This window comes from Styela clava, chromosome 1 (assembly GCF_964204865.1).
Source record: "Styela clava chromosome 1, kaStyClav1.hap1.2, whole genome shotgun sequence".
NCBI classification, from domain to species: domain Eukaryota; kingdom Metazoa; phylum Chordata; class Ascidiacea; order Stolidobranchia; family Styelidae; genus Styela; species Styela clava.
Genome location: NC_135250.1, coordinates 30,030,449 through 30,055,428, shown reverse-complemented (window position 1 = coordinate 30,055,428; position 24,980 = coordinate 30,030,449). Strand labels below are relative to the sequence as shown.

General features: G+C 34.2%; 1 protein-coding gene across 1 annotated transcript; it reads left to right on the top strand.

Moving 5' to 3' along the window:
• The first annotated feature begins 21,993 nt into the window (after nt 1-21,993).
• On the top strand, nt 21,994-24,605 carry LOC120334806 (uncharacterized). The gene is made up of 3 exons (XM_039402311.2): nt 21,994-22,260; nt 22,874-23,013; nt 23,644-24,605. The coding sequence occupies exons 1-3, from the start codon at nt 22,061-22,063 to the stop codon at nt 23,817-23,819; spliced, it is 516 nt and encodes a 171-aa protein (XP_039258245.2). The 5' UTR covers nt 21,994-22,060; the 3' UTR covers nt 23,820-24,605.
• The last annotated feature ends 375 nt before the right edge of the window (nt 24,606-24,980 follow it).

Below are 24,980 nucleotides of genomic sequence, written 5' to 3'. Positions count from 1 at the left end.
ACTTTTTAAGAAGGGTAAATTGCAAACAGGTTTTCAAAATTATACTTAATATTTTGCACCTGGAAAAACTCGAGTTCATATCTTACAGCAAAGTCTGTGCCTTTACAGATGTCTAATCACTAAAATTGAAAATAAACAAATTATATTCTAGATCAGTGATTCACAACCTTTTTGTTTCGAATGAGACAATTTTTTTTTCAAACTCGACGACCCAAGGACATGCTCAAATACTAAACGACTACTTACTTGATTACTAATATAAAATAATCACTTAATTTCATTTACTTACATGTAAAATAAACAATAAAATTCACTAGAAAATAAAATTAGTAATGTTTAGTTTTCTGTTGAAAAAACAAGCGACCCAAGAAAATTTGCAGGCGACTCAGCTTGGGGTCGTGATCCATAGGTCGGTAAACACTGTTACAGGTCAGATATGTTAACCTAAAGATATATTAAAATGTCAAAAAAAAAACATTCAATGAGAATTCCAGAAATATGACCTAATGAGCAGTTACGCATAGAAATTCGACGTTGGGCAGACTTTAATATTTTTTTAATTTATCAAATATATTAACGGTAGTGGGTTCAAAAATGTTTGAACAAATGCGGATGTTTGAACAAATCAGTCTTTAACCTGATCCAAAGTCAAAAATTCTATCGCTTTTAAGTCAGTACACCTCTTGGCATTCAAGTGGACGGCATAACGTCGCTCAGAAATCAGTATCCTTTATTTCTGAGTAAGTGCGCATGGCCTGAGCGAGGTATCTTGGCCATTTTGTCAAGTCAAGTACTGGGAAATTATAAGTCAAATATCGTCGAAACTAACAGGCTCTACAACAATTTTATCTCTATTTTAATTTCAGTTTCCGACTTCGAATTGCATTTATAAGTGGAATGTTACAGATGTGAAATATGCCAAATATTTACAGAAAATTTGAACAAAAAATGTTATCTACAAAATAGTCATAATTGGCTTCATTTTGGTTGAGTTCAGATATCCATCTGTTATATAATCTGAATAATTTTTAAGTGATTTCAAAAATTGGCTTATTTTAAGTGACATCTTGGGAAAAAAAACGAAAAATTCACTTTTGATAATATAATACAAAAATTGCTGGTATCAATCTGCGACAGCACCATATAAAAAAAATTCTTGGGTCATACTCTGTCCGTCTTCGTGTGGAAATTCAGCTTCACACGCTTGAATGGAATAGCGTTCAAAAAAGTTTGCGAAGGCGGCCATTTTCAAAATTGTTAAATCTGGTCTGCACATCCGTTCAGTTTTGTCATCGGGTCATTTAGACACTTTGAGCAGCATTTTATACGTCACCAAACCTAAAGGGGAAAACCCCTTTATTTATAACAAAAATTGCCAAATTAGTTTCATTTTCATGAGTATTCTAGGCACAGAACTGAAGAATTTTTGCTAATTCGAAGATCTTTTATATAGTTTCTTATTACCAAGACCTTTAGCTCAGCTACCAATTTTTATTTCAACTTCTATTATCAATAAATATACTCCACAACAGTGGTTCTCTAACGGTTGGGCGCGCCCCACAATGGGGGCATAGACAATTTTTTAAGAGGCGTCAAGCTATTTAGAAATAAAATTATTTGTCAGATTTGATTTTTCCCGCTTTATTTTGGATATTTACAATTCAATATTTACCTTCCACCCACGTATTTTCAGTTTTTTTTTTTTTTCGAATAAGACATGACTCCACCTTACTATTTGTTATTTGTTGCTTATTGTTAGCTGAGGAGCGAGACTCGACAAATTACAAAAGTTTGAAAACCACTGCTCTACAATATATTTGTTCGTTTGAAATGTTAAAGATGGCAGACAGGTCTGTCTTTTAATGCCATATGGGAGCGCAATATTCGTTAAAAATAGTACCATTTTGGATGGAGCGTCATAGGATACAGAGAAAATTTGATAAAATTTAAAAATAATAGCATTCTAGAGGCTCCAACCGTTTCCGAGTGCCCAAAATTTGAGATTGGTTATTTATTAGCGTAGAATAAAAGCGATTTTTATTTTATAAAAATTTGGCTATATATCAAGTTCAATAACTTTTAAATCTGAGATACAGCGTTTTCAAATATCTTGTTTATATTCCAAAAAAATTCTGAAGCGAATGGTTTGCCCATAAACTGTATATAATATTAAACTTTGGATGTTCAGAGTTTTATAATAAATCCTTGTATACTAAGGTCTGAAATTAATGGTTATGGCGTTGCACGCGAGGATATTTTCCAAATGTCATTACAGGAACAACACATATGTCGTAATATATTTGATAATCATTCTAACTAAACTGAATCGAACAAATTCGCGGGGTTTTCAACCCATTATCTTGATATGCAAAAATTCCGGCGCTCCAGAAGTGTATGTACCAGTATGCAGGTAACTAATTTTGTTCGCCTACTTTAGATCAAGTTTTGTAAAGCGACTGGAATCTATGGGAAGGGAGTATATTCACTTGGCTAACACAAAAAGTCCCCAAACTCGGAATAGAACTAAAAAAAGAAAATCGGAGTGAAATTATGCCCTATCCTTAACCTGGTACACACACTACGGGGGTACCAAAATTTCTACAATTGATAGTTGGTTGGGGATGTATGACGTCTATCAAGACAAAAAAAAACATCACGTGATAAACACAATTTAAGACAAAGGCGTGTCATTGTTCCGCTATTTAAAACATAAAATCGTGTCTGAATTCATTAATGACCTGACATTTTATTTGCGATGACAATTAAAATCATTGTCATTTTGGGCGGAAATAGTAACAAAAAACTATGGGCGGCATCTTTAATCAAAGATAACACACGACCGCCTGCGGTTAGTAAGGTAAACTACATAGCTACAGTGATTTTAAATTGATAAGGTGGCGGGTATTATAATTTATGTATGAAACAGGTTGCTAATAATATGCTTATTTAGCAGTTTATAAATAAGCTGTTTATTTCTTAATCAACCCGTCATGCAATTTCTGTTAAAGCTAAAAATGTTGCGGCCTCTTAGTCAAGCTGGTGCAGATTTTGCAAACTCAGAACTGGGCCGTTTTTTAAAAGAATTTGAAACTGGGCAGTATTTGCCTAGGAATGACATTCCTATTTTCGATGACAATTAAAAATCATTGTCATTTTGAGCGGAAATAGTAACAAAAAAGATGGGCGGCATCTTTAATCAAAGTTAAGACGACTAACTACATTGATTTTCAAATGATAAGACGGCGGTTGTTATAATTTTTGTACAAAACGTGTTGCTAATATTATGCTTACTGAGCAGTTTATCAAATAGACTATTTATTTACTTACCTATCCAGTCGGTGGGAAATGTTGACAGGTCTATGAAGCACTACTGACTCGGTAGTTGCGTAGATACGAATTTGTTAAAGCTACAGATTGTGCAAACTTTTACTCTGACTAGCGCAGACTCGTTATACTCGGATCTAAATTTTTATAAGTGGACGGTATCATCAAATCGTGCTAAATTCATCATGACATTTATATTCACAATGACGATGAAAAACATCGCAATTTTGTGCTGAAATAGTAACAGAAAACTATAGGCGGCATCTTTAATCAAAGATAAGACACGACCGACAGTGGTTATGTTAGTAAGATAAACCACAATGATCTTACATTTGATAAAAAGGCGTTTGATGAAGCTGTTATTGGGAAAGACTATGTCAACGCTACTGCTACGCTAGATAAACTTTTCCTATACCATGAAAGTAATATTAGGATAGGATTTACAAATTTATCCCGGGAGAGCGGAAAGTGGATAAGACGGCTTACTCAAGTGGCGAACCTCGACCTCTTGTCTGCTTACCAGTCCATGCCGGGTATGGGAGCAGTTAGCAAGTAATTTGTTTTTAGATGCATTTACTTGGTCATGGGGGAAGCCTTAACCGAACAGCGGTTACGTGAACCACCCTACGGCGGCGAGGAGTCCAGCAATCCTATCTTACATAATTAACTTATGGACTCGTGTATGTTACTCATTTATACATAATATTACCAAACTCATGAAATCGTTATTTATTAATGTGATTGCTGTATGATATAGTTACCGCTCCGTATAAACACGCCTTGATTCTGGTTTGTTACATGAAAATCCGGAAATGACATCAGAAAGTTGCCATAAATCGATGTATTTCAGCATGACACGATCTTTGGTTTACTAAGTACAGTACACAATAAGCGTAATACACAATATTTTGTACTTTATAAATCTTTCCTCGTTCCGTGCTGAAATGCATCGATTGAAGGTAATTTACTTCAGATGTCAATCATTTCCCGTTTTTGTGAACGTAACAAACCGGAATCGAGGCGTGTCTTTACCAAGCGGATACTCTATCATACAACAATATCAATATTAAATAGCGAGATCGTGAGTTTTGTTATATTATATATAAATGAGTGGTGATAATGAGTGAACAAATGTTGTCTCTATGAATATAGCAAATATAATAAATTGAAATTTCTTTAAAGAAATAATCCTTTTTCATCATGAAATGTCATGTCACCAACATTTACTCAATTTTGGCTTTTATTCTTAATAGTAAAGACAATAGAAAAGGGAAAAGAAGCAATTTAAACGCAGGAATAATATTTTCCTTTTTATAGTCTGATGCTTAGCTCACCAATTACGGCAGTGTTACCCACCTGTGGGTTGCGACCCAAAATTAGGTCGCCTAAAAATTTTCTTGAGTCGCTTGTTTTTTTTAACAAAAACCTAAAAGTTATTACTAATTTTATATTCTGGTAAATGTATACGTGGTAGTTTGACTGCATAAAAACTTTGCAGCCTTCATTTTGTTTTGTCTAAGTACAGCCACGCCACAAAAATCTCGTCGAGGGAAAACTAGCGCAGCTTTCTCGCTTTGTTTTATATTAGTCATTTAATTTTGTGACCATAAAATTACTACAGGCCCATGCCGTTCAGTATTTAAGTATATCCGCGGGGTCGCGTGATTTTAAGGGATCATTTGAAAAAAAGGTTGGTAACCACTGACTTACGGAATGTAATTAATTGTGTGGGTTATGCCGAATCAAACACATGCCGGCATTTCAAATCAACATAATTTTGTTTACCGGAGTGCTCGAGAATTTGATAACGCCTACCACGATACTTGATAAAGGGTGGAATTGAAAAGAAAATGGACGTTGCTAATTGACTATACACAATACCAGAAGGCAGGATTTGGTTTTAATTAGGCAACAACAATACAAAATATCTGTTTATTTATTGCCACGCCTTTCTTGCGTCTTTTCAAACAAATGCTCATTGACGTAAACCGGAGTTTGGCGTCGAATCGGCGCTTATGGCGTGGACCAGTCACGTTTACGGATACGCATTAAAATTGTTAAATTTTTCAGAAACGGAAGATGTTTCCAACAGGTACACCGAGACAATTGTTGTGCATATTAATGGATGGCACTCGTAAACAAACACAATATGTCTTTCACTATAAGTATATTACACGCCTATTTGCTGAACACGATTTCTGAAGTACAGGGTGTCTAAAAAGAGACTTCGGTAAAAATAAAATTAATCTGGTTAAGATATATTGAGAACTGACTTATTAGTAACAATAATGTAATTGTAACTCATAATTAAAATTATTTAGGTTGTAATGGATAAAATATCAAATAAATTTAATATTCACGTTTTGAGTTTCGAAAAGAAATTGTTTTGTTTCAATTCTGGTTAAGATATATTGAAATCTGACTTCGAAACAATAATGTAATTGTAACAACATCCATTCTATGAACACTCAGTATATATCATGATATTGGGACTCATGTGTCGATAATGGCCGTGAAGATATTTTGAAACGTTGCTATTCTTATTTATAAGTTTAGTGATTTGTACTATACACGCAAACACGTGACTCTAGGTCGTTTCTTGTATATTATCATTGAAGTCGGAGCCAGTTGTCCGTATTGAAATTTTACATTGTTTAATATTTAATGTGATGACATGTCCGCTACTCCCACCAACTATATCCATTTCATTGGCTCAATGTTCCCTAGAACCTGTCGGCCTCCGAAGTGGCAGGCAGTGCTTTCCGTGTTCATTCTGGGTATTATCTGAAATATATGGTATGATTTTCATTAGTAAATTACATGGCTTCGAAATTGTTCTTTGATCGTATTGACACGATACGCTTCGTGTGTCGCACCACCATATTTCAGCGCCTATCACCCTTTAATAATCGGATGCGTGTGACTGTTCTTTGGATAAGCCTGATAGAGATGTTCAAATATATGGGCACGATGTCCTAAAATTATACAGCGCCTTTTAGATGAAAGTATCAGATCTCACAGTAAATTTAGCAAAGTAAGAGTCCATGGCAAAAAATACAATCTTTAACCACTGTAAGTTTCGAAGCGATTGCAAATCGATCCATTAGTGAATTAGTTCTTAGTAGTAGTACAATCCTTTATGTAAAATACGAATAAGAAGCGGTACTGGTTCATTTTCATCATTGCGAATAGACTTTGGAGAAAGTAACATGTTCGTGAATTTCGCTCAGTTTAATCCACAGATAATTAGAATGATTTAAAGTAGCAATGGCGAAAATATCAAACAAATTTGATAGTCACATTTCGAGTCACGAAAACAAATTGTTTTGTTTATTTTGGGATCAAATTGTTCAGTCGTTTCTCCTGCTTTTAGACATAATATGACTGAATCAGATTATCATCACCAATTCAAAATAGATTGTTTAAATTAAGAACGCAATTCATAAAATTTGATCAACGCTATTATGAATATTGCATAAGGGTTTAGCCACACAAAGTATTTATTCAATGTATATATGAACATTTAAATATAAGTTTACGACACATCGCCGCATACTAGATTTCACTATAGATAACAAGTGCGGAATAATATCTTGAACAAATTTGAACGCTCGATCGAATGACCCTATTAATTACCTATTATAATTAATTTATTTGTAAAATTATTTATTTGTAAATACTGTATAATATGTTATTATAGGAATTTTAAATTAGAATTGATAAATGGCGCAAAAGATGAAATAAGCGCCATAAAATATATAACAACAACAAACCTATGCGCACGCTGTAAGATAATATATCTCAATATACACTGAATATACCTTCAAATAGTTTTAAGTTGGGTTAGGTCCAGGCCTTCCTATAGAACGAAATGGGTACGATTTAGCTGTATTATAAAAAATGCAATTTGTATGTAATTCTGGGTCATTTTTACGCAAGAGAAAATGGATAGCAAGAGATAGTCGCCAAGCACGGTCGATGCTATTAAATATTCAACGTCATCGCTCCATACATCTTTAGGTATTTCTGTAGTGGCGAACCAATATGGCGGACACCGGAACGTAGTGTGTGTACCAGGTTGGGCCATAATTTCAGGTACATACTACTGGAATCACTTGGCTAGTCCCTGAACTCATAATAGATCTAAAATAAGGAAAATTGGAATAAAATTATGGCCCAACCCTAACCTGGTACACAATACTACCATCCAGTGTCCGACATCTTGGTTCGCATACTACAGGAGCACCCATCTTTGCATATTAAGAATACTTATTTTGCACACTAGGTCGTCGAAAAACATTGTTGAAAAACATGTGTTTATAGTACAATTATAACCCTCCTATACTTCAGTAAAGAGGACCCTGTTGGAATTTTCCCGTGCCGACCGTTTTCTGAAAAATAACTTCTCTAAGTGCTACATACCAGCCCCAGGGCCACGTGAAAGAAACCTTGAGGCTCCAACATTTCATAACACCAAAAGTTTGACAAACCTTGCTAAAACATGCATGATCTGTGTATGTGTGAAAACATGGTAGAATTAATCTGCTCTTGGACACGCAGTGAATTGTTTTGCTGAATTGTTGTTAAAATGGCGTTTCCGTAGCCTGCGAGCCAAAATGGCGGACACTTGAACATAGTATGTGTACCAGGTTAGAGTTGGGTCATGACTTCATTTCAATTTTCCTTCATTTTAGTTCTACTACGAGTTCGGGGACTAGCCAAGTGACTCCCGTAGTATTGTACCTGTAATTGTGGCCTAACCCTAACCTGGTACACATACTACGTTCCGGTGTCCGCCATCCTGGTTCCCATACTACAGGAGTACCGAACAAATAGTTTGTATGCTCCACTATGAGACCAGCAGATTTCAGTTATTTAGTGGGGAAAAGTCGCTATACGAATATTACTTCTATTTGTTTTAAATTTCGAATCACAACTGTATATTTCACCAAGAATGTTGTAGTTTCATTTGTGATCGTGGAAACACTTTTCATGACGAATAGGGTAGGGACTCTATTGTGAGTCTGCCGATCATCAAAATTGATGCTCATCGGCAGTCGTTAACGATATGGATGTGCGCCATTCACGTCATATATTCGAATAAACCGGTTTTGGAGAGTTGTTATTAAATTAGTCTTGATAAGCAGAAATACGACACATATCAATCAAAGTCATTTCTATGTGAAAAGCGTACTTTGTATTGTTTGATGACGATAGAGATTTGTTATTTATACTAAAGCAATTCTTACTACCGGAACGCAACTTTTTCGTGGGACTATATATTTATTGGTAGGAATATACAATAAATTTGTTTCTGTTTGCCTATTTGCGTCAAAGGAAAGTGAAAGTTTATTGCTTTCAAATTAATGTAAATATGCCTAAATATTGAGGTATCGAATTCGAACGATTGTGAATAACGGCTCCGCTACATTGAGGTTATAATAAGTGCTATGAGCCGGTTATACATCTTGGAGAATTCTAAAGACAGGCCGTAATCGTTTGCAACTGCCATTCACGAATTTGAGGTGGAATCAACTATTCAAATGTTTGATGTTGAACCCTAATAGCATACCTTGCATAACGAAAGGATCGAAAGGAAAATGTATATTCTAAATCGTCTAATTTATCGGTGCTCAACCAGTAGGCCATCCCCATAACTGGGCCACGAAAACATTTTCAGGTGGGCCACAAACCTATTTAAAATTGTTGGAGTTATTGCTTGATATATCAATTAAATTTGATTGTAGTAGCAATTAAGGATGCCAAGTATGACTACTTACAACAGGGGTCTCAAACTCGCGGCCCGCGGGCCAATTGCGGCCCGCGGGATAATAGTTTGTGGCCCCCGCCTTGGTATTAAAGTTTAATATTAGTGCGGCCCGCAATTCACTTAGCTCAGTTAGCACGATTAATGCTTTTAATATAACAGCATTTCCCAAACTGTGTTCCGCGGAACATTACGCGAGCATCTCCCGGAAGTTGCGCGGAAAAAGAATCGAAAATACATCTAAATTGGTTGCAATGGCGATCTGAGAATCATGAAGTTGTTGCCCAACTGACCGTTTAAGAACGCGTCACCGTCGGCCTAAAGTGGACTAACTAAGTTAGGGTGGTGGCGTTTTCGTTAACCGTCGGTTTAGCTTTTTGACTGTTAATTTCATTATCAAATTTACAGTACTTCTTTTGGTTTTGTTAATGACAAACAAGTAAGTCTAAAGAATAAAGACCAACTGTTCTTCCTCCATCTCTACCTGGTTTTACTTTAAATGCTGAAAGTTTGTCGCGCATTTGCATCTCGCCACGGTGAAACCATTGGGAACCGCTACATTGCACCGTTTTTCTTTAGCAATTTAATCCTTTCATTTTTTGGTGTTCCTCGAGGAGATATAAAAAGTGTAAGTGTTCAGTGGCCGAAAAAGGGAAACTCTCACGTAGGGCAAAACAAAATATTTTATAATCAATCCCCTGAAAGGAATATGCAGTGCGGTAAACTACCAGTACCATACCTGTAGGCCTGATATTCGATCGCGGGGCCGTCTGAAATAATTTAAAAACAGTGTTCCATGATTTTTGACGTCACAATCACTAACACTTATGTAACCATGTTTCCCATGCGGCGAAACATCACTGTCCATCGGCTAAATGCTTGATTGAAACATCAGCGCAACAGTTATTACAAGTACAACAGTACATTTACTCTGCCCTAGCGGCCCCCAAGTAAATTGAGTTTGAGACCCCTGACTTACAAGTATTCGATTCTTATCCGATTACTAAATTATTGATTCCGAATTATATAGATTCCTCGACATATCTTACCGAGAAAACATACTCATCTAAGCAATACCATATGAAATCGAACGAGAGATCGATGTTCGAATATATAGACGGACAAGAAGGCAGAAACAACAGTGTCGTAACAACTCTACATAGTAGTGAAGCAGTTTATACATATTTGTAAAGGAATTGCCACAAAACGTTACACATTGTTTGCAATCCAAGTTTTAACCTCGAGAATCGATTCTAGTCGATTCCACGAAGAATCGATTTTGTAATCGAATCCGGGCTTGATTTCGCCATCCCTATAGTAGCAATGAATAATGATGCTGTTTTTTATTTAAATTATTCAAGTGGATGTGTCTATCTTTGTGAAAAGAATTTTTTTTTTCGCAGTTTTCTCCATTGCATGAGGAAGTTAATTGGCCACAGAATATTCATGCAACGAAAGTGGGCCACAAACGAAAAAGGGTTGAGAACCACTGCGTTAGCCCTACCGCGTTAACCCTATTAGATTCAGTAGCATTGAAAGCCTTATTCTCAGCGGCGACCTGAGAAAACACCAGGCAGAAAAAATAACTCATTTAATATTATTTTGATAGAAAGTAGAATACATTTATTTATAAGAAAGTGGTTATAAATGAAATGCAAAATTGCTGGTAACGGAATATTTATATTTTGATTTACATTTCCAGTGTGATTCATCATTCAATATTTATTGTATATATATCTGAGGGCGTGTTTGGGCGATATTTCCTGTTTTAACGATTATTTAATATTTGCGGTTTTGTAAGTATTACATACGTAAAAATAGTAATTTCGGCGCGAAGGAGAAAACTTCAGGAACCAATAAACATTTAATGAAAGATGAAAGCCGTTAAAGAATTTCCGGCCACATAATTATCAAATTGCGACTCCGGGCACATCTGCAGTTATGACCAACCTATATGGTTTTGGTCCATTGCCACGCAAATAATAGTTAATGTGCAATTTAGTTAGGTTTATGAGAGTTGAGTAAATATTTTGAAATGGGAAGAATGACGACGTGACTTTACGTTATATAAATTCATAAATATTGTTCATTTTAAAGATACGGAATTTAGGTAACATCCACAGTGCGTAGTTTTCAAACAATTCGCCAATGACGAACTACAGCCGCGTGTGACAATTTATTTTATCGGCTCGGAAAATAGTATTTGTATTCAAAAATTTCATAAAAGTAGCCAGATGTATTTCGGATCATTTGACGGAAATGGCGCACAGATCATTAACTTTTTACGGTAAAATGTCAGGTTAAGGGATGGTCAAAACATATTTAATGACGCTAGTGAGTTTGGCTGCTGTGTAAACTTCAATATAATAACAATATAAAATTCCTATATTATTTATTGATCATTTCAAGTTGAAAATACACGCGTAAAAGTTAGAAAGTCAAAAACGCTTTTGAAATTATATTTCTGAAATTCTTTTGTGCGCTTACGCATCAGGGAGAATCTGATTTGGGGTCAATGGTTATGTACGTGTCGAACCACGTATTTGTGGTTCATTGACATTTCACAACAAAACCTAACCGGTGGTGTTAAATCTGATAACGTCGCTTATATCGGCCATCATTTATAAAAGGTGACGAAAGCTAGTCAAGCGATGCAAACGTGACGTAGGACATCCATTCTTTAGTCATAATATGAATGAGATATCAGATTAAATTGTGTCGTTCACCGTACAATATGACGTCGTCTGTTTGCACTGTGGTCCATAATAGATCGCTAAGGGATTTAAACCCACTTAACATTCTAAAGTTTAACGTTTCTCCACCACGAAAAGTGCTTAAAGTAATTTTTATTCCAAGTGATACCAATCTCGAACAAAATTCCAAATTTTGATGACGAAACACGGTTAGGAGAGGATATATTAGGAATGGAGCATTATTGATATTGATTGCTTTTAAAATGTTATAAGTCTGCGGTTCTCACTTCCCATACTCACATACTTTGTACACACGAGCATTCAACTTTGTGTTTTGATTACGAGGGGGTTGCGCTGACTGCACGGTACATGGTATCGTAGCTGCAAAAATTTGTCTCAGCGATAAGATTTTTTTGTGTTTTCCTTGACTTATTTTGTAGTTGTTTCGTTAAATTTTCCCTTCGCTTATTTTGGAACTATACCTCTCTCACTATGCATAAAAACTATTTTATTCGTCCAATTACCAATACATCCTTAGGTAGTGTTATGCTTGAGTCGCAGATCTGGTTTGGTACAGTTGAAGTAGTTATATTGTATGCATAAATTAGTTTTATAGTAATAATAAAGAACTAAAGAATGTTAGTACCACAGTAATTAAATACGAAACTCCTCCCCAATAAAAACAAAATTCTTCCCACGCGAGAATTCCTCCACGATAGGAAAACGTGATTCCAAGTGACTCAGAAGAACCATTTCAATACTGGAATTTTTCAGTTACCGACAGACGCGTAATGTGTCCTACACGGAGTTAAAGAGGTTTCATTGTTTTTACCTAAATTATGCGAACAAAGACGCTTGAATTTATTAAAATAGTGGTTTTCCCCTCCTGTAGTATTCGTGCACTTTACTCATAGGGCCACCAGAGAAAAGCATAGAAGAATAAGTCGTTCGTCTACCCAATAATTAAATGACCCAACATTCTTAAAAGCCACGGCATTCAATTCAAATAACATTCAAGAATGTTTAATCATTGCGCCTTGCGCGAATTGTTAGAAAATTGAACGTTTTTGTTATCCTCCAGTATTCTTGTCTTATAAATAGCGCTTAGAATGAAATGAGGCGATTTCTTTAAAATAAAATAACTTAAATTTACTATATTTACAAATAACTCAAAGACATTTTGATCATATAACAGGAGGTATTTTGCGATGATCTAGCGGAACAATATTTAGAATATATTGCGTAACCGCGATATTGAATTCCCAAAAAAATTTATTATTTATAATTTCGATTCTGTTATGAAGTCAGTTCTTAATATATATCTTATCCACATTTGTCGATGTTTAAGTATTTTTACTTTATTTATTACATCTGCGTGGGCCAAAACAATATATATATGGTATATATCAATAAATTCCCTTTACCATTTTAAATTTTCTTAATACCCAATGGACACTATATTTCAAGCAGGTGCTACTGGAACAAACTTCGGGGCGAAACTCAAATAATAAGAAATTGAATGGTCCGTCATTTTTATCACTTCGATATCGTACAAATACACAATTTGACCAGTTACAATTGTATGTATTTAAGTAGCTCATTTTTCTAACATACTGAAAATAGACTTTGCGAAAACCGACTACAAAATGGGCATTTTAAGGTGAAGGAAGGGTCAACAATTAATATCAGCCTAACATTAGAATAAAACAAAACGGGGATGTAAAATGATATTTCGGAGCAAAAACAATACTGGTTCTCGAGCAGCGACGCTCCCGAATAAGCATAATAAGAGTAATTAACCATAGATTAGTAAAAAATCGAACTATTCGAAGGTTTACGTCAAAGTGTCCTATATCACAATTTCATTGTTCGGAGTGTCTACCAAGTGATATAGAATATTCAAATCGCAATAACGTACCAATTCAAACCTAATATATACTCTGGAACATGAAAACAATGTCGCGCGAAAAATATGTCTATCGGATATGTTGCTGTCAACTATAAATCGATTCTTGCCTCTTTCTTTTACATACTCTCTTACGTGTACCGGGCGGAATAGCAAAGCTTGAACTCATCTGGGGATATAGTGTCGCAATTTTATTCCCTTCTATCTAGCAACCGCAATCTTCTTTGTTCAAATTAAAAGACAAAAGTTCACAATGTTCGACTGCGACTCGACTCTGAGATCAACCCGTACCTTTTTTACGTTCAGAGGAACCAATTAGAATAATAATCACACTTACGTCAAACAACAACAAAACAAGTCGAAGGAACACGGGAAATATCTTATCGCTAAGACAGACACATTCGTGCTGCTGCGATACCGTGTAATGTCTCGATTACGCATGATTAGCAGTCAGCGCAACCCACTCACAGCCAAAACACAAATTTGAATAACTCGCATGTAAGAAATATGTGAATATGTGTGTAAAAATATGTGAGTATGTCCAATCGCTTTGAAAATCAGACCCAAGTCTACATGACAGAATAAAAGCCCTGCACGTGAGAGAGCATTCAATCGGCAATTGTGGCCATTATATCCATTCAACCCAGGTCAATATGTCATTAAGAATTAACATCAAGAAAAACGTAAATATCAATCTTGTATATCAACACTACAGACGTGAAATAAAGATTTACCTAACGTCAGTCGGCAGAAGATTCCGCCCAAAAAATACTCTCGCTCCTATGCAACTTGCGTGGACATACGGAAGCGTCTGCGCTGACAAAGAAAAGCATTAATAGAGGTTGCACATCATCGCTCGTACGCAAACGAATTTTAAATCGTCCGATTTGAGGCTTGTTGTTTTGATGCGCATGCGATATTGAGAGTGTTGTATAAATAGTTCGATCGAAAATGAAAGTTTGCCAATCTAATTTACTAATCAAATTTAATATCGTAATGCGAAATGTCGCAAATATAAACTTATTAAAATCACTCAAAATATAATTTCGTGTATTAGATTAGGAAGGCAATACCAAATGAAGATGATTGCTGCACAATGTCGCCAATATTAAATTGTTTCAATTTACCAAAATATAATTTCGTAATAATGCCGAACCCAAAAGATTCCGTTTCTTCCAAAATATTAGCATTTTACAGATCAGTAAATGATTTTACTGGGCCGTGTTTGGTGGTTGAAGGCGTGAAAATCCGTATAAAATATATTATTCCGAAGCGGGCTATAAAGTTAAGAATTTGCAATGATGGCCTTATTAAGTTATCAAGTTTTCTGAAATCTGTTCGTTCCTTCCATAGCCCGATAAATAAGTTTCTCCTTCGTAGTTTCCTTTGAAAAATTCCCGTATTCAACAAATGTTACAACTCATGAGTGTCTCGAGAATGTCGTATCGTATCTCTTAAGACTCCCTTCCACTCAAAAACAAGTATGGGGACAAGGAGACAAGGATATTACAAGTTAGACAAGTCCAAGCAGATAGGGCAAATATGGCAAAGTGGGTCATGAGTCACGTCATTTTTGGAAGACAAAATATGTACTCAAAAGCTTATTGGAATAAACACCTATTGTTCCCGCAGTTGCTTATTCACTTTTCTTCGCAAATTATGAGGAAACAGAACATCTGGAATAATTCCCACCTGCCTCAGTAAATGTATTTATTATCCTAGTTGTACTATATAGTCGTATGACAAGGGTTGGCACTATCAGTGATGGCCGCAGTTATTTGAATTTTCTTGAAATGATTGGAAAAATTTACATCTTTCGTCAGATTATGGTGGCCTTTGGTCTGTAATTATTCAGTCGAAATATAGACGTAACACACGAAGCCGAAATTGATACACATTGAGAACGAGCCTTTTACAGTTCATGATAGAAAGCATGATTTTCGATATGAAAATACTAGGGGACTTTTTATTTTTACCGAACAGTTTAAATACAAAATTTTCATTTGAAAAATAACAATGAGCTGAACAAAACTGAAACACCACAAAAACAAATTCAACAAATCATCGTTAAGTTCAAAGGGGAATTTTCCGAATTTAAATGAGACATTTTTATCGATAAAACATTAAAAACCGGCGTCAAAAATTATATTATAGATAATAAAGGTTTTATAAAAAAATTTGTATGGTATTCAAACTCAAAACTGAACCACAAATTCATGTTCCGGCATACAATTCAATGATTCAGTAGCACGGTAAAAAATGTAAGATTTGTTTGACTTTTATCAGTAGAATATTAGAAACCGACATAAAAAATTATCGATAATAATAGACTTCTATAACAGATTTTATAAAAGAAATTTTGTTATTCAAACTCAAAACTGAACCCGAAATTCCTGTTCCGGCGCACAACTCGATAACTCAGTCGTACGAAAAAAATTTATAAGATTTGTTTGACATTTGTATTAGTAAAATATTAAAACCCGGCGAGACTTTATGGAAGTCGTCAAGTCAGGAGGGGAATTCACTTTGCTAATTGATGAAAGTATTACGTAGGTCGATATTTGAGAAATAGTACCCAATTAAAAAATATAGGTGAACTCTAAACACTTGTATTATTCTAAGCATTTTTATGTTACATAGTACATACATTTCTATATTTCAGTGCGTGTATTTGTTTTATAACGCCCTTCAATATACATACATCCAAAAACGTTTTTATAAAAGTGAGTGAAAGTGTAGAATATTCAAAAAATTGTGCTCAATTGAAAGTATATGTAAATTCCGAATATTTGTATTATTTTAAAGTTGTTCATGACACAAATGACAAGCGCTTACAAAACAGAACTCATGAAGTATTTAATTGCTTATCCGAAAAGGAAATAAATTTATTTGTTACTCGAACTTCTGTTTATCTATGATTGTACCCGAAAGATTCAGTAATCTACGACGCTATGCACAAAAGTTTTGTTCTATCCAAATGACCCGGATGCTGTTATTTGGTCACCCTGTATATATACATATTTATGTTTTGGTTTAGTTATTTTCTTTTGATATTGAATACACATAAATCTATAGCTTTACACAAAATTACACATATATATTTATTATTATACACCTTGATTGACACATGTCAATAGTTTCTCCAAACGTCAAAAATTACAATGTTTGACAAACAATTCCAAGAAATGAAGACCTGACGCCTACGCTAAATGCTTTTATTGTATTGTGATTAAGAAGAACTATATTGTGAACAGATTTTATACTGTAGTTGTTTGTTTATTATATAACACAAAAAAGATTAACTTCTACTCATGAATTGCTCAATTGTTGTAATAACTAGAAGAATACGAAAAGTGAAACCCGCGTGGAATTATTTATGTTCTAAAAGTTTGCCGATATATCAAATTTTTATATTTTAAAGGTAAATCATTTGAAAAAACGCACCATTTTGAGCAACTTAAGTGACAGTTGTAGTTATATTAAATATGCATGTTGTCCGTTTAACAATTTCATAGACAATATTCAAGGTATTAGATATTCGAAATCAATTGTACGGGATGTATTTGAAAGAATAAATTATTCCGTATTAGAGAAAAACACATGGTAGCTACTTAAAATATGAAAGAAAATGGAAATTATCAATTTTGTCAATTTTCTTAATTTAAACTTCATTACAGTCCGACGCATTGTAACGTTAAACAAGCTATTTTCTTGCTTTATTGATTTCTTTACAAAAAATGACTAGACTAGCTACTTAAAATATGAGAGACAGTCTTAAATCGTCCATAGAATGATGATCTAAAACAGTGAAGGTATTGAGACAACGCTAAAACTCTTACGTAACGTTTATGATAACAATTTTTTGAGTAAAAGCTTTGAATAGATTACTTACAAAGCTAACATAAAGAACATTTGTTTGTGTGTGTTAAAGAGCTGTCGAAGTGTCAAGAAGGCATTGACGATAATCTAATTAACACTATTAGTCGAAAGTGATAGCCGGTCTACGCTAATGTCTAAAAATACCAATTGCGTATTCGTTTTCTAATGAAGCTTTATTCTATTCTCTTGTACGTGAAAATTAACACGATTTTACCTATGATAAGAACTAATAACGAAAAAAATATGCCGGAATCATATCAAATATCACGCTGCTCAAAGCCTAAATAAACGTGGCATTACATACGCATATATCGGCGAACGAAATCTGAGAGTGACGCTGACAATTAATGTTGCATAAAGTATAAAAATAGAAATTTCGCTCTGTTACGGCTCGTTGCCGACCAGACACACTGTCTTGAATTAAAGGTTACATCACTTCTATTCGTCGTTCACAATCACCTAGGGTAAATTTAGGGCGTGAGGCAACATGAGAAAAGAAGTCCTCGCTTTAAGAATGACAATTGACCTATCACATACTTAAAAGAATTAACTTATTCGTTTAAATTATCACATGTAATAATGGCGCTCCAGAAGTGTGTGTACCAATATGGAGGTAACAAATATTGTTTGACTACTTCACATCAAGTTGTGTAAAGAGACTGAAACCTATGGGCAGGGGGTATATTCACTTGGCTAACACAGACACTCCCCGAACTCGAAATAGAACTAAAATAAGAAAAATCGGGGTAAAATTATGGCCTAACCTTAACCTGGTACACACTCTACAGAAGTTTCGTAATAATAATGTAATAAATTATATTGAAATATTAAGAAGCGTGTGTTTAACAATTTAAAAGCGACAGACACGATGAAGAAATCCCACATATTTTTCTCGTTCAGAAACTGATTTCCAACATTGACTCAATACTTCAGGGTGTGCATAAACTCTCTTTGCAATTTTAATTTTTTTATGAAGTTATTTTTTTGTTGTTTTTTAATCAGTGATTGTTGTTTAAGTATTTCTACTTCATTTAATACATCAGTTAGAGCCAAAACAATATATGGTATCGATAAATTTCCTTTGTAATTTTAAAAATTATTAAGACTTCGTGGACACCCTATTAATGTCTTAAATAGCAATTGTCATCACGAGTATAGTTTACAAATACAGATATTTACAAATTAAAATATATCACTGAAAATTAACTAAATTAGTGTACGTAAGCTCAAAGCTCATAAAAAGCTTTGAAATTTGGGGTATTTCACTGTACTTCAATATTGTTTTTGCTTATTGTGTTTTGTTTATCGGGGTTACAAAATACCAAACAAAATAACTTGTCAATTATGTTTCTCTGTAATCATTTGCGTTTTCAAAAACCAAACAATTTTTAAAATAAAATAAATTATTTCCGCGCACAATTTCTCAACAACCTTCACCACATTTGATTACAATTTCTGCAAGCCGGCAAATTTTGCATTCTCAAAGCTGTCTTTCAATTAAATCATTGTTCGCTGCGAAAACGCCGGACACGGCTAAAAGTTCGAAATTGCGCGGAACATGACCACCGGCGCCGATCCCATGCATGACATTTTACGTATTGTTATAAGAAAGATAAGGCAGACAACATTGATAAGGCTAAAATCAGTGATAAATTTTGCCTTTTGGTTTTCGCCTGTGGTTATTTGGTCGATTTCAAAAAGTAAATTTCGAAAGAATATTTATTGAATGTTTCAACTAACACGAGGTTCAATTAAACGGTTTTTATTTTACCCTTCGTGTTTTAGGTTGTACCATACGGCTATGATATCAAGTAGTTGAATTAGAGAAATAAAAACTATAAAATGGGTAATATACATTTCGACATACATTTTTTCAAATCGTGAAATGAGATCACGCTATTTTGTCACAATTCAGAATGTTTAGCGTTCAATATCACATTGGAAAACACACGCCCAGTCAGGAATATAAGGTGGGGTTTGTGTCTCAAAAATGTGTGAGATAAGTGTGCCAAAAAAGGGACTTGCTTTGAATAATTGTGGGATACCTGGGGCGGATTAATATGACCCCAAAAGTCATTTGAATATCCCCCTAACATGGACACGGGCGGCGATACGGTAAAAAGCGTCTTGCAATTTTATATTTTCCTGTATTTCGTAATAGCATGTTTTCAAATAAATCATGTTGTTATGGACACTACCATAGAACCAAAATACCAAAAGTAATGGCACACCCGCAGTGTGTGTAGCAGGGTATGATTAGGCCATCATTTTATTCCGATTTTCCTTATTTTAGTTTGATTACTAGTTCGGGGACTGTTTGTGTTAGCCAAGTGAATATACCCCTGCCCATCCATAGGCTTCAGTCCCTTTACACAACTTGATGTAAAGTAGGCGAACAAAATTAGTTACCTCCATTTTGGTACACACACTTCTGGAGCGCCAAAATATTGTTTACAAGAAATTATATAAAAAAAAAAACGTTATTTTCAAGGGAAACTACCGTTGTACTATTTTGAAATTTTGCTGTAAAGGTAATCCTAAAAATACATCCGCCAAACAGTGAACGATTACATCACAGATTAAAGGATTAAGTTTCCCGTAATGAGCCATGACTAAGTTGTTCTGATAACATCGTACAAACAACAAACAAACAAATTTATAAATTAACCTATATTTTGTGGTAGATTATGTAATCATTTATTGAGTGAGTGCTGTGACACGAATGATATATCAATTATAAAGAACGTTGTGAAATTATTCATTATTCGTGAATTAATATATACTAAACGTACGGCAATGAGAAGAATTGATTTTTATATCTACAAGTGTTATATTTACACCCTAATACAACGAGTTTATCGCGCCGTTATTATGCAATACAATACTATCTGGACAACACAATACTGTTTAATAATTATGACTACATGAACAGTATATACTATATCTACAAAAAGTAATGTTTACACAATAACGCAATACGGGGTTTCATGTCATATTATACACAACACCAACTTGACAACACCGAAAGAAATGCAGGAATAGGAACCATCGTATCGAAATTAATTGGCCAGAATAGTCATTGCGATACATACCGTGGTTATTAGGACGCTCCACGGGTTGGCGACGATTAATATTTCGAATATGCTTTTGCTAGTGAAAAGATAAAATAAACGCATTACTGCAATTGTAAATTTATAAATCAATGGTTGGCACTCCCAAGACATTGTCACGTTCTATTTAAATTCTTGTAGTGAAACTGTTATATTTACTGAAAACTGCAATATTAGCGCATAAAAACAGTTTCATAAAACATATAAACTTGTAAGCTAACTCAGCACAAATTTAATCACGCAACGAGCTGCGTTTTATTTCAACTAAGACACAGTATTTTAGTTAGAAACGCATTATTTTTATTTCGATCTTTTATGATTTTGATTGACGAAACAAATAGAAAATTATACTCGAAGTTTTTTTCCAATGTTTTACTTCAGTGTTCGCCCGTAACTTCTCTCAGAGATCAATCTCCCGAGTGAGTGCGCGCGCCTTTGCTTGGAGAAAATGTCCATAAGAAAAAAAGCCGAATAATAACCAATATTAACGATCATTGTATGAAAAGCTATCTCAATATGGCCAATAAATTCTTAAGCGACTGGAATGACTTTATATGTTTGAAAAGAAATAGAATCTAAAATAATTTGGGTCAATTTCTACGTAGTTTTCGATTCGTAAATTAATCTTAATTTCAAAAACGACAGTGAACAAATGTTAACACATTATGGCATCAAGAAATAAGCGTTTTGATAGAAATTCATATATAAACGTGCGACCTATTTTCACATCAATTCAACTTCGATTCAATACTTATATTTCCTCAAATACTTATTGTTTGAAATTATTTTTTAGTTTATAAGATTTGAGTTTGATAAAAAGATTTGCATATGCAATCCGAATCTCAAAATACTAAAATGAAAGTATTATAGTTACCAATTCTTTTTACGATTCAAATTAGAGTTTTCTAAATTTAGTTTGAATATACAATGTTTATTTGATCATTTGTTCTTTTTATATTTCGACGCGATGTTCAAGAGAAAGTCGCAATAAAATTGATTGGGGTCGCATTTTTCAAAATAAATAAACTAGAAACAATATCAATTTCATGCCCTGGCAAGCGATCTAAATTTAAAAAGCTTTATTTTTAGAAACGAGGTGTATATAATCTGACAAATAAGCTCAAATTGAGCGATAGCGTAATCGTTTGTGTGCGCTTATCCGTAAATTTGCACGCTGAATTCTCTCGTTTCTAGGCCGAAAATCACATAGAACTTTAATCAAATATTTTTTCTCGTTTAGTGCGATATGATCTACGAAAGTGCGATAGTATAAATGTGACGGACAATCCATTGAAAGTCATATTATTGCAAAAACAGCGCAGTTGAATCGCATTGGAGAGTATCTGAGAAATTCCAAAGCGCAAATTATTTATTGATTATCATGAATACACGTACACAAACTATGGAAAACCAAACAGAAACCAGCGACTCCTGTGTGGGAGGAAATACTACCACGTTTTCAAGCAAACGTTTCGTTATTTCTAGGAATTGGATATTTATTATTGTCACTGTTCTACATTTGCTCGCATTATGTGCTGAAGCAAAACCAGCGAATTACTGGAATACAGAAGTGTCAAGAAGGTAAATATATCACATTCTTGAATTTAATTTCCGAATGTAATAGGACTTTCATTAAAAGAAGGTTCGAGTTGATAGTAACTAGCTGAAATTATTTTCACTCATCGCATTCTGAAATTTTGGGTGATAAAGATCACGAAACAATTTGGCCGTTTCAACTTTGATTGTGCATCTAGTTCCTTTCTGAAATTGGGACGTTTTGATTCGCTGAATTCTGTGAAACGAAGCATTCGACATATTTGTGTTGTTTGAAATTCACGATTTAGAAACAATTATCCAAACAACATATTAGTTTTAAAACTGAGGTCAGTTTTTATATTAATTTCAAAACGTGCAAAAATACACCTATGGTCGATAAAATACTATACGAAAATAAGATGATTCATCATACCAAATAAACATATAGTAATACGCCGCTCGGTGTAAGTACATTGACCTCTCGATCAAAACACAAGTTCAGTAGTTTGAAAAAATAGAATTACAAAAAAAATTGTAAAGGTCTTTGACACTTTCGATACAAACTAAAACTAGGGTGGTTAAAGTCTATTCCATTCATTTTCATTTCAATGTCTTACTGCTTACTATCGAGTTTTTGAATGAAAAATTCTTTTTGCAGGCGGCATCATCCACAATACATTTGTACTGGTAAACTAAGAAGAGCGTGTGCAAGAGTGGCAACAGAATGTCTCATCCCTGTTCCAACAAATAAAAAGCAAGAGATCGTTGATTTGGTCAGATCCGCAGCAGCTGAAATCGGTAAGTTTCGAAATTACTTTCGTGTAAAATACATTGAAAACTCCTCAGCATTTAATAGGAGAATCAGCGATTCTCGATTATTATATCGCTCACTTTTGTCGAAATGGAGTATAAACCGGGCGCCATAGTTTGTCTATAGTTTCGGAAGAAGTGTACCGTATTAAGGTTTGCAGCGCTAGGGGTGTAGAAACTGAATTTTAATATATCAACAAAACACTTGTCAAATTACTACATGCTAATTTCATATCATTGAATTGATCGTCATTCTCGGTATGACATTTAATATCAACGATAATGTAATAAAAAATATTAGCGGAAATGATAGGATCTTTTTATTACCTAACCATATCCGCAAACATTATGAGTTAATAATGTAAAACGATGACACGAGAATACATTTGAATGAAATCGATAGTACTTGAGAAGCGAACCTGCTTATGTTTGAAAAAACTGATGCTTATCTAGCTTTTCAAAAAACTTGTAATTTCCAAACGTTTCGAGAAAAGATGATATGATATATAATAAAAATGGCCAAAAAGTATGGAGGTATTATTAAGCTTAACTTTTTAAACTCAAAGTATTGTAAATACAAGTACAAAAATAATAATTATATTTTAATATTTATTCCAGGCGAAGCCGAAAGACGACGAGCACATCATGAAATTATTACAAGCGAAGTCGAATTGTCGCCTCTACTCATTCACCGTCTCCACCAGCTTGAGAGAGAGGCAAGACATATCGCACATGATCATGCTTATCATGTCAAAGTGTCATGCAAAAGATGCGACCAATTATGCTGGGTGTGAAAAAGACCCCACGTAGAATTCTAAGCAAAAAGAATCGCGAAATTAGCTCATTCTATTGACAATTTTGCTGATAAAAAGAAACGAAAATGTCCGTTTCACAAAGAAAATGTGTTTTCACCGGGAATGCATCTCATAAAATACGGCGTCGCGAAGAGACGTCGGCGGAGAAGAATGATTGAGTATCGAACCAGTAACCGGACGATATATTTCAATGCATAAAACTACAGGAACATACAAAGTGATCTGATGAAACTGACATAAACTCTGGATTTAAAATCGATTCGGAAATAGTCATTTGCAACCTAAAAATCAAACAAATTGGAGTTCCTATTTGTCGCATGTTTTGAAGAAACTTTTGTCGCAAATACATGAATTGGTTTCGTTGTTCTGCCAATATCAGTATGAAAATGCTACAATTTTGCGCCAATGTCAAAAAAGCGAAACCTAAAATTTTAAACTTCATAAATATTTATTTTACTTTAAATTATCAATCATAATTAATAGTATTTTCCACATTTATATTAGCGCTTATGCTTTTTTCAGTTTCTATAGCTTCAATACTGACAAAAGGTTTCCTTGCCTTAATATTTGCGTTTTGTTTGTTATTTATGTTTCAAATGCGTCCAACGCAACTAGTTACTAATCTATATATTATATACTGTGAAATTCGCTGATGCTTTTAGTCTAATAATTTTTATTATCCTAGCTATGTATTTATTATTACTATTTAAGTTATTTTCACTTTTATACGCAGCACTGTGGCTTTTGTATGCTCCATCGTCGATATCAATAAATTATACTTTTACAAATTGTATGTGGTGTTTTTTAAACATTCAAACCCTGAAGAATGAGATTATTTTATTGCGATTTTTCACAACCTACTTCAGAACAAGTCTCTGAACAAGAATGTTCTCATATGAAATGTGTTGATATTTTCAAAAATATCAGAATCTATGAAATTTGGTCATGCCCACTCAATTTATTACACCCGGGATAATGCGGTGTAATCTGCAATGCCAGAATATTTAAATAGAACGGTCAAATTCGCGGGTCCTCGGCCTAACAGGGAGATAGATTGTTAATGAATGTATCATTGGTAGATAGATAAAAGGGAAAAGATTAATCAGTTCGATTTTTTGGAAGTCAACTGCAACAGATTTT

Excerpts from the sequence above, each read along its gene's own strand:
- LOC120334806 (XM_039402311.2), top strand. The coding sequence starts at position 22,061 with ATGAATACACGTACACAAACTATGGAAAACCAAACAGAAACCAGCGAC. Across the intron at positions 22,261-22,873 it reads AATACAGAAGTGTCAAGAAG|GCGGCATCATCCACAATACA; the intron begins GTAAATATATCA and ends TTCTTTTTGCAG. Across the intron at positions 23,014-23,643 it reads ATCCGCAGCAGCTGAAATCG|GCGAAGCCGAAAGACGACGA; the intron begins GTAAGTTTCGAA and ends TATTTATTCCAG.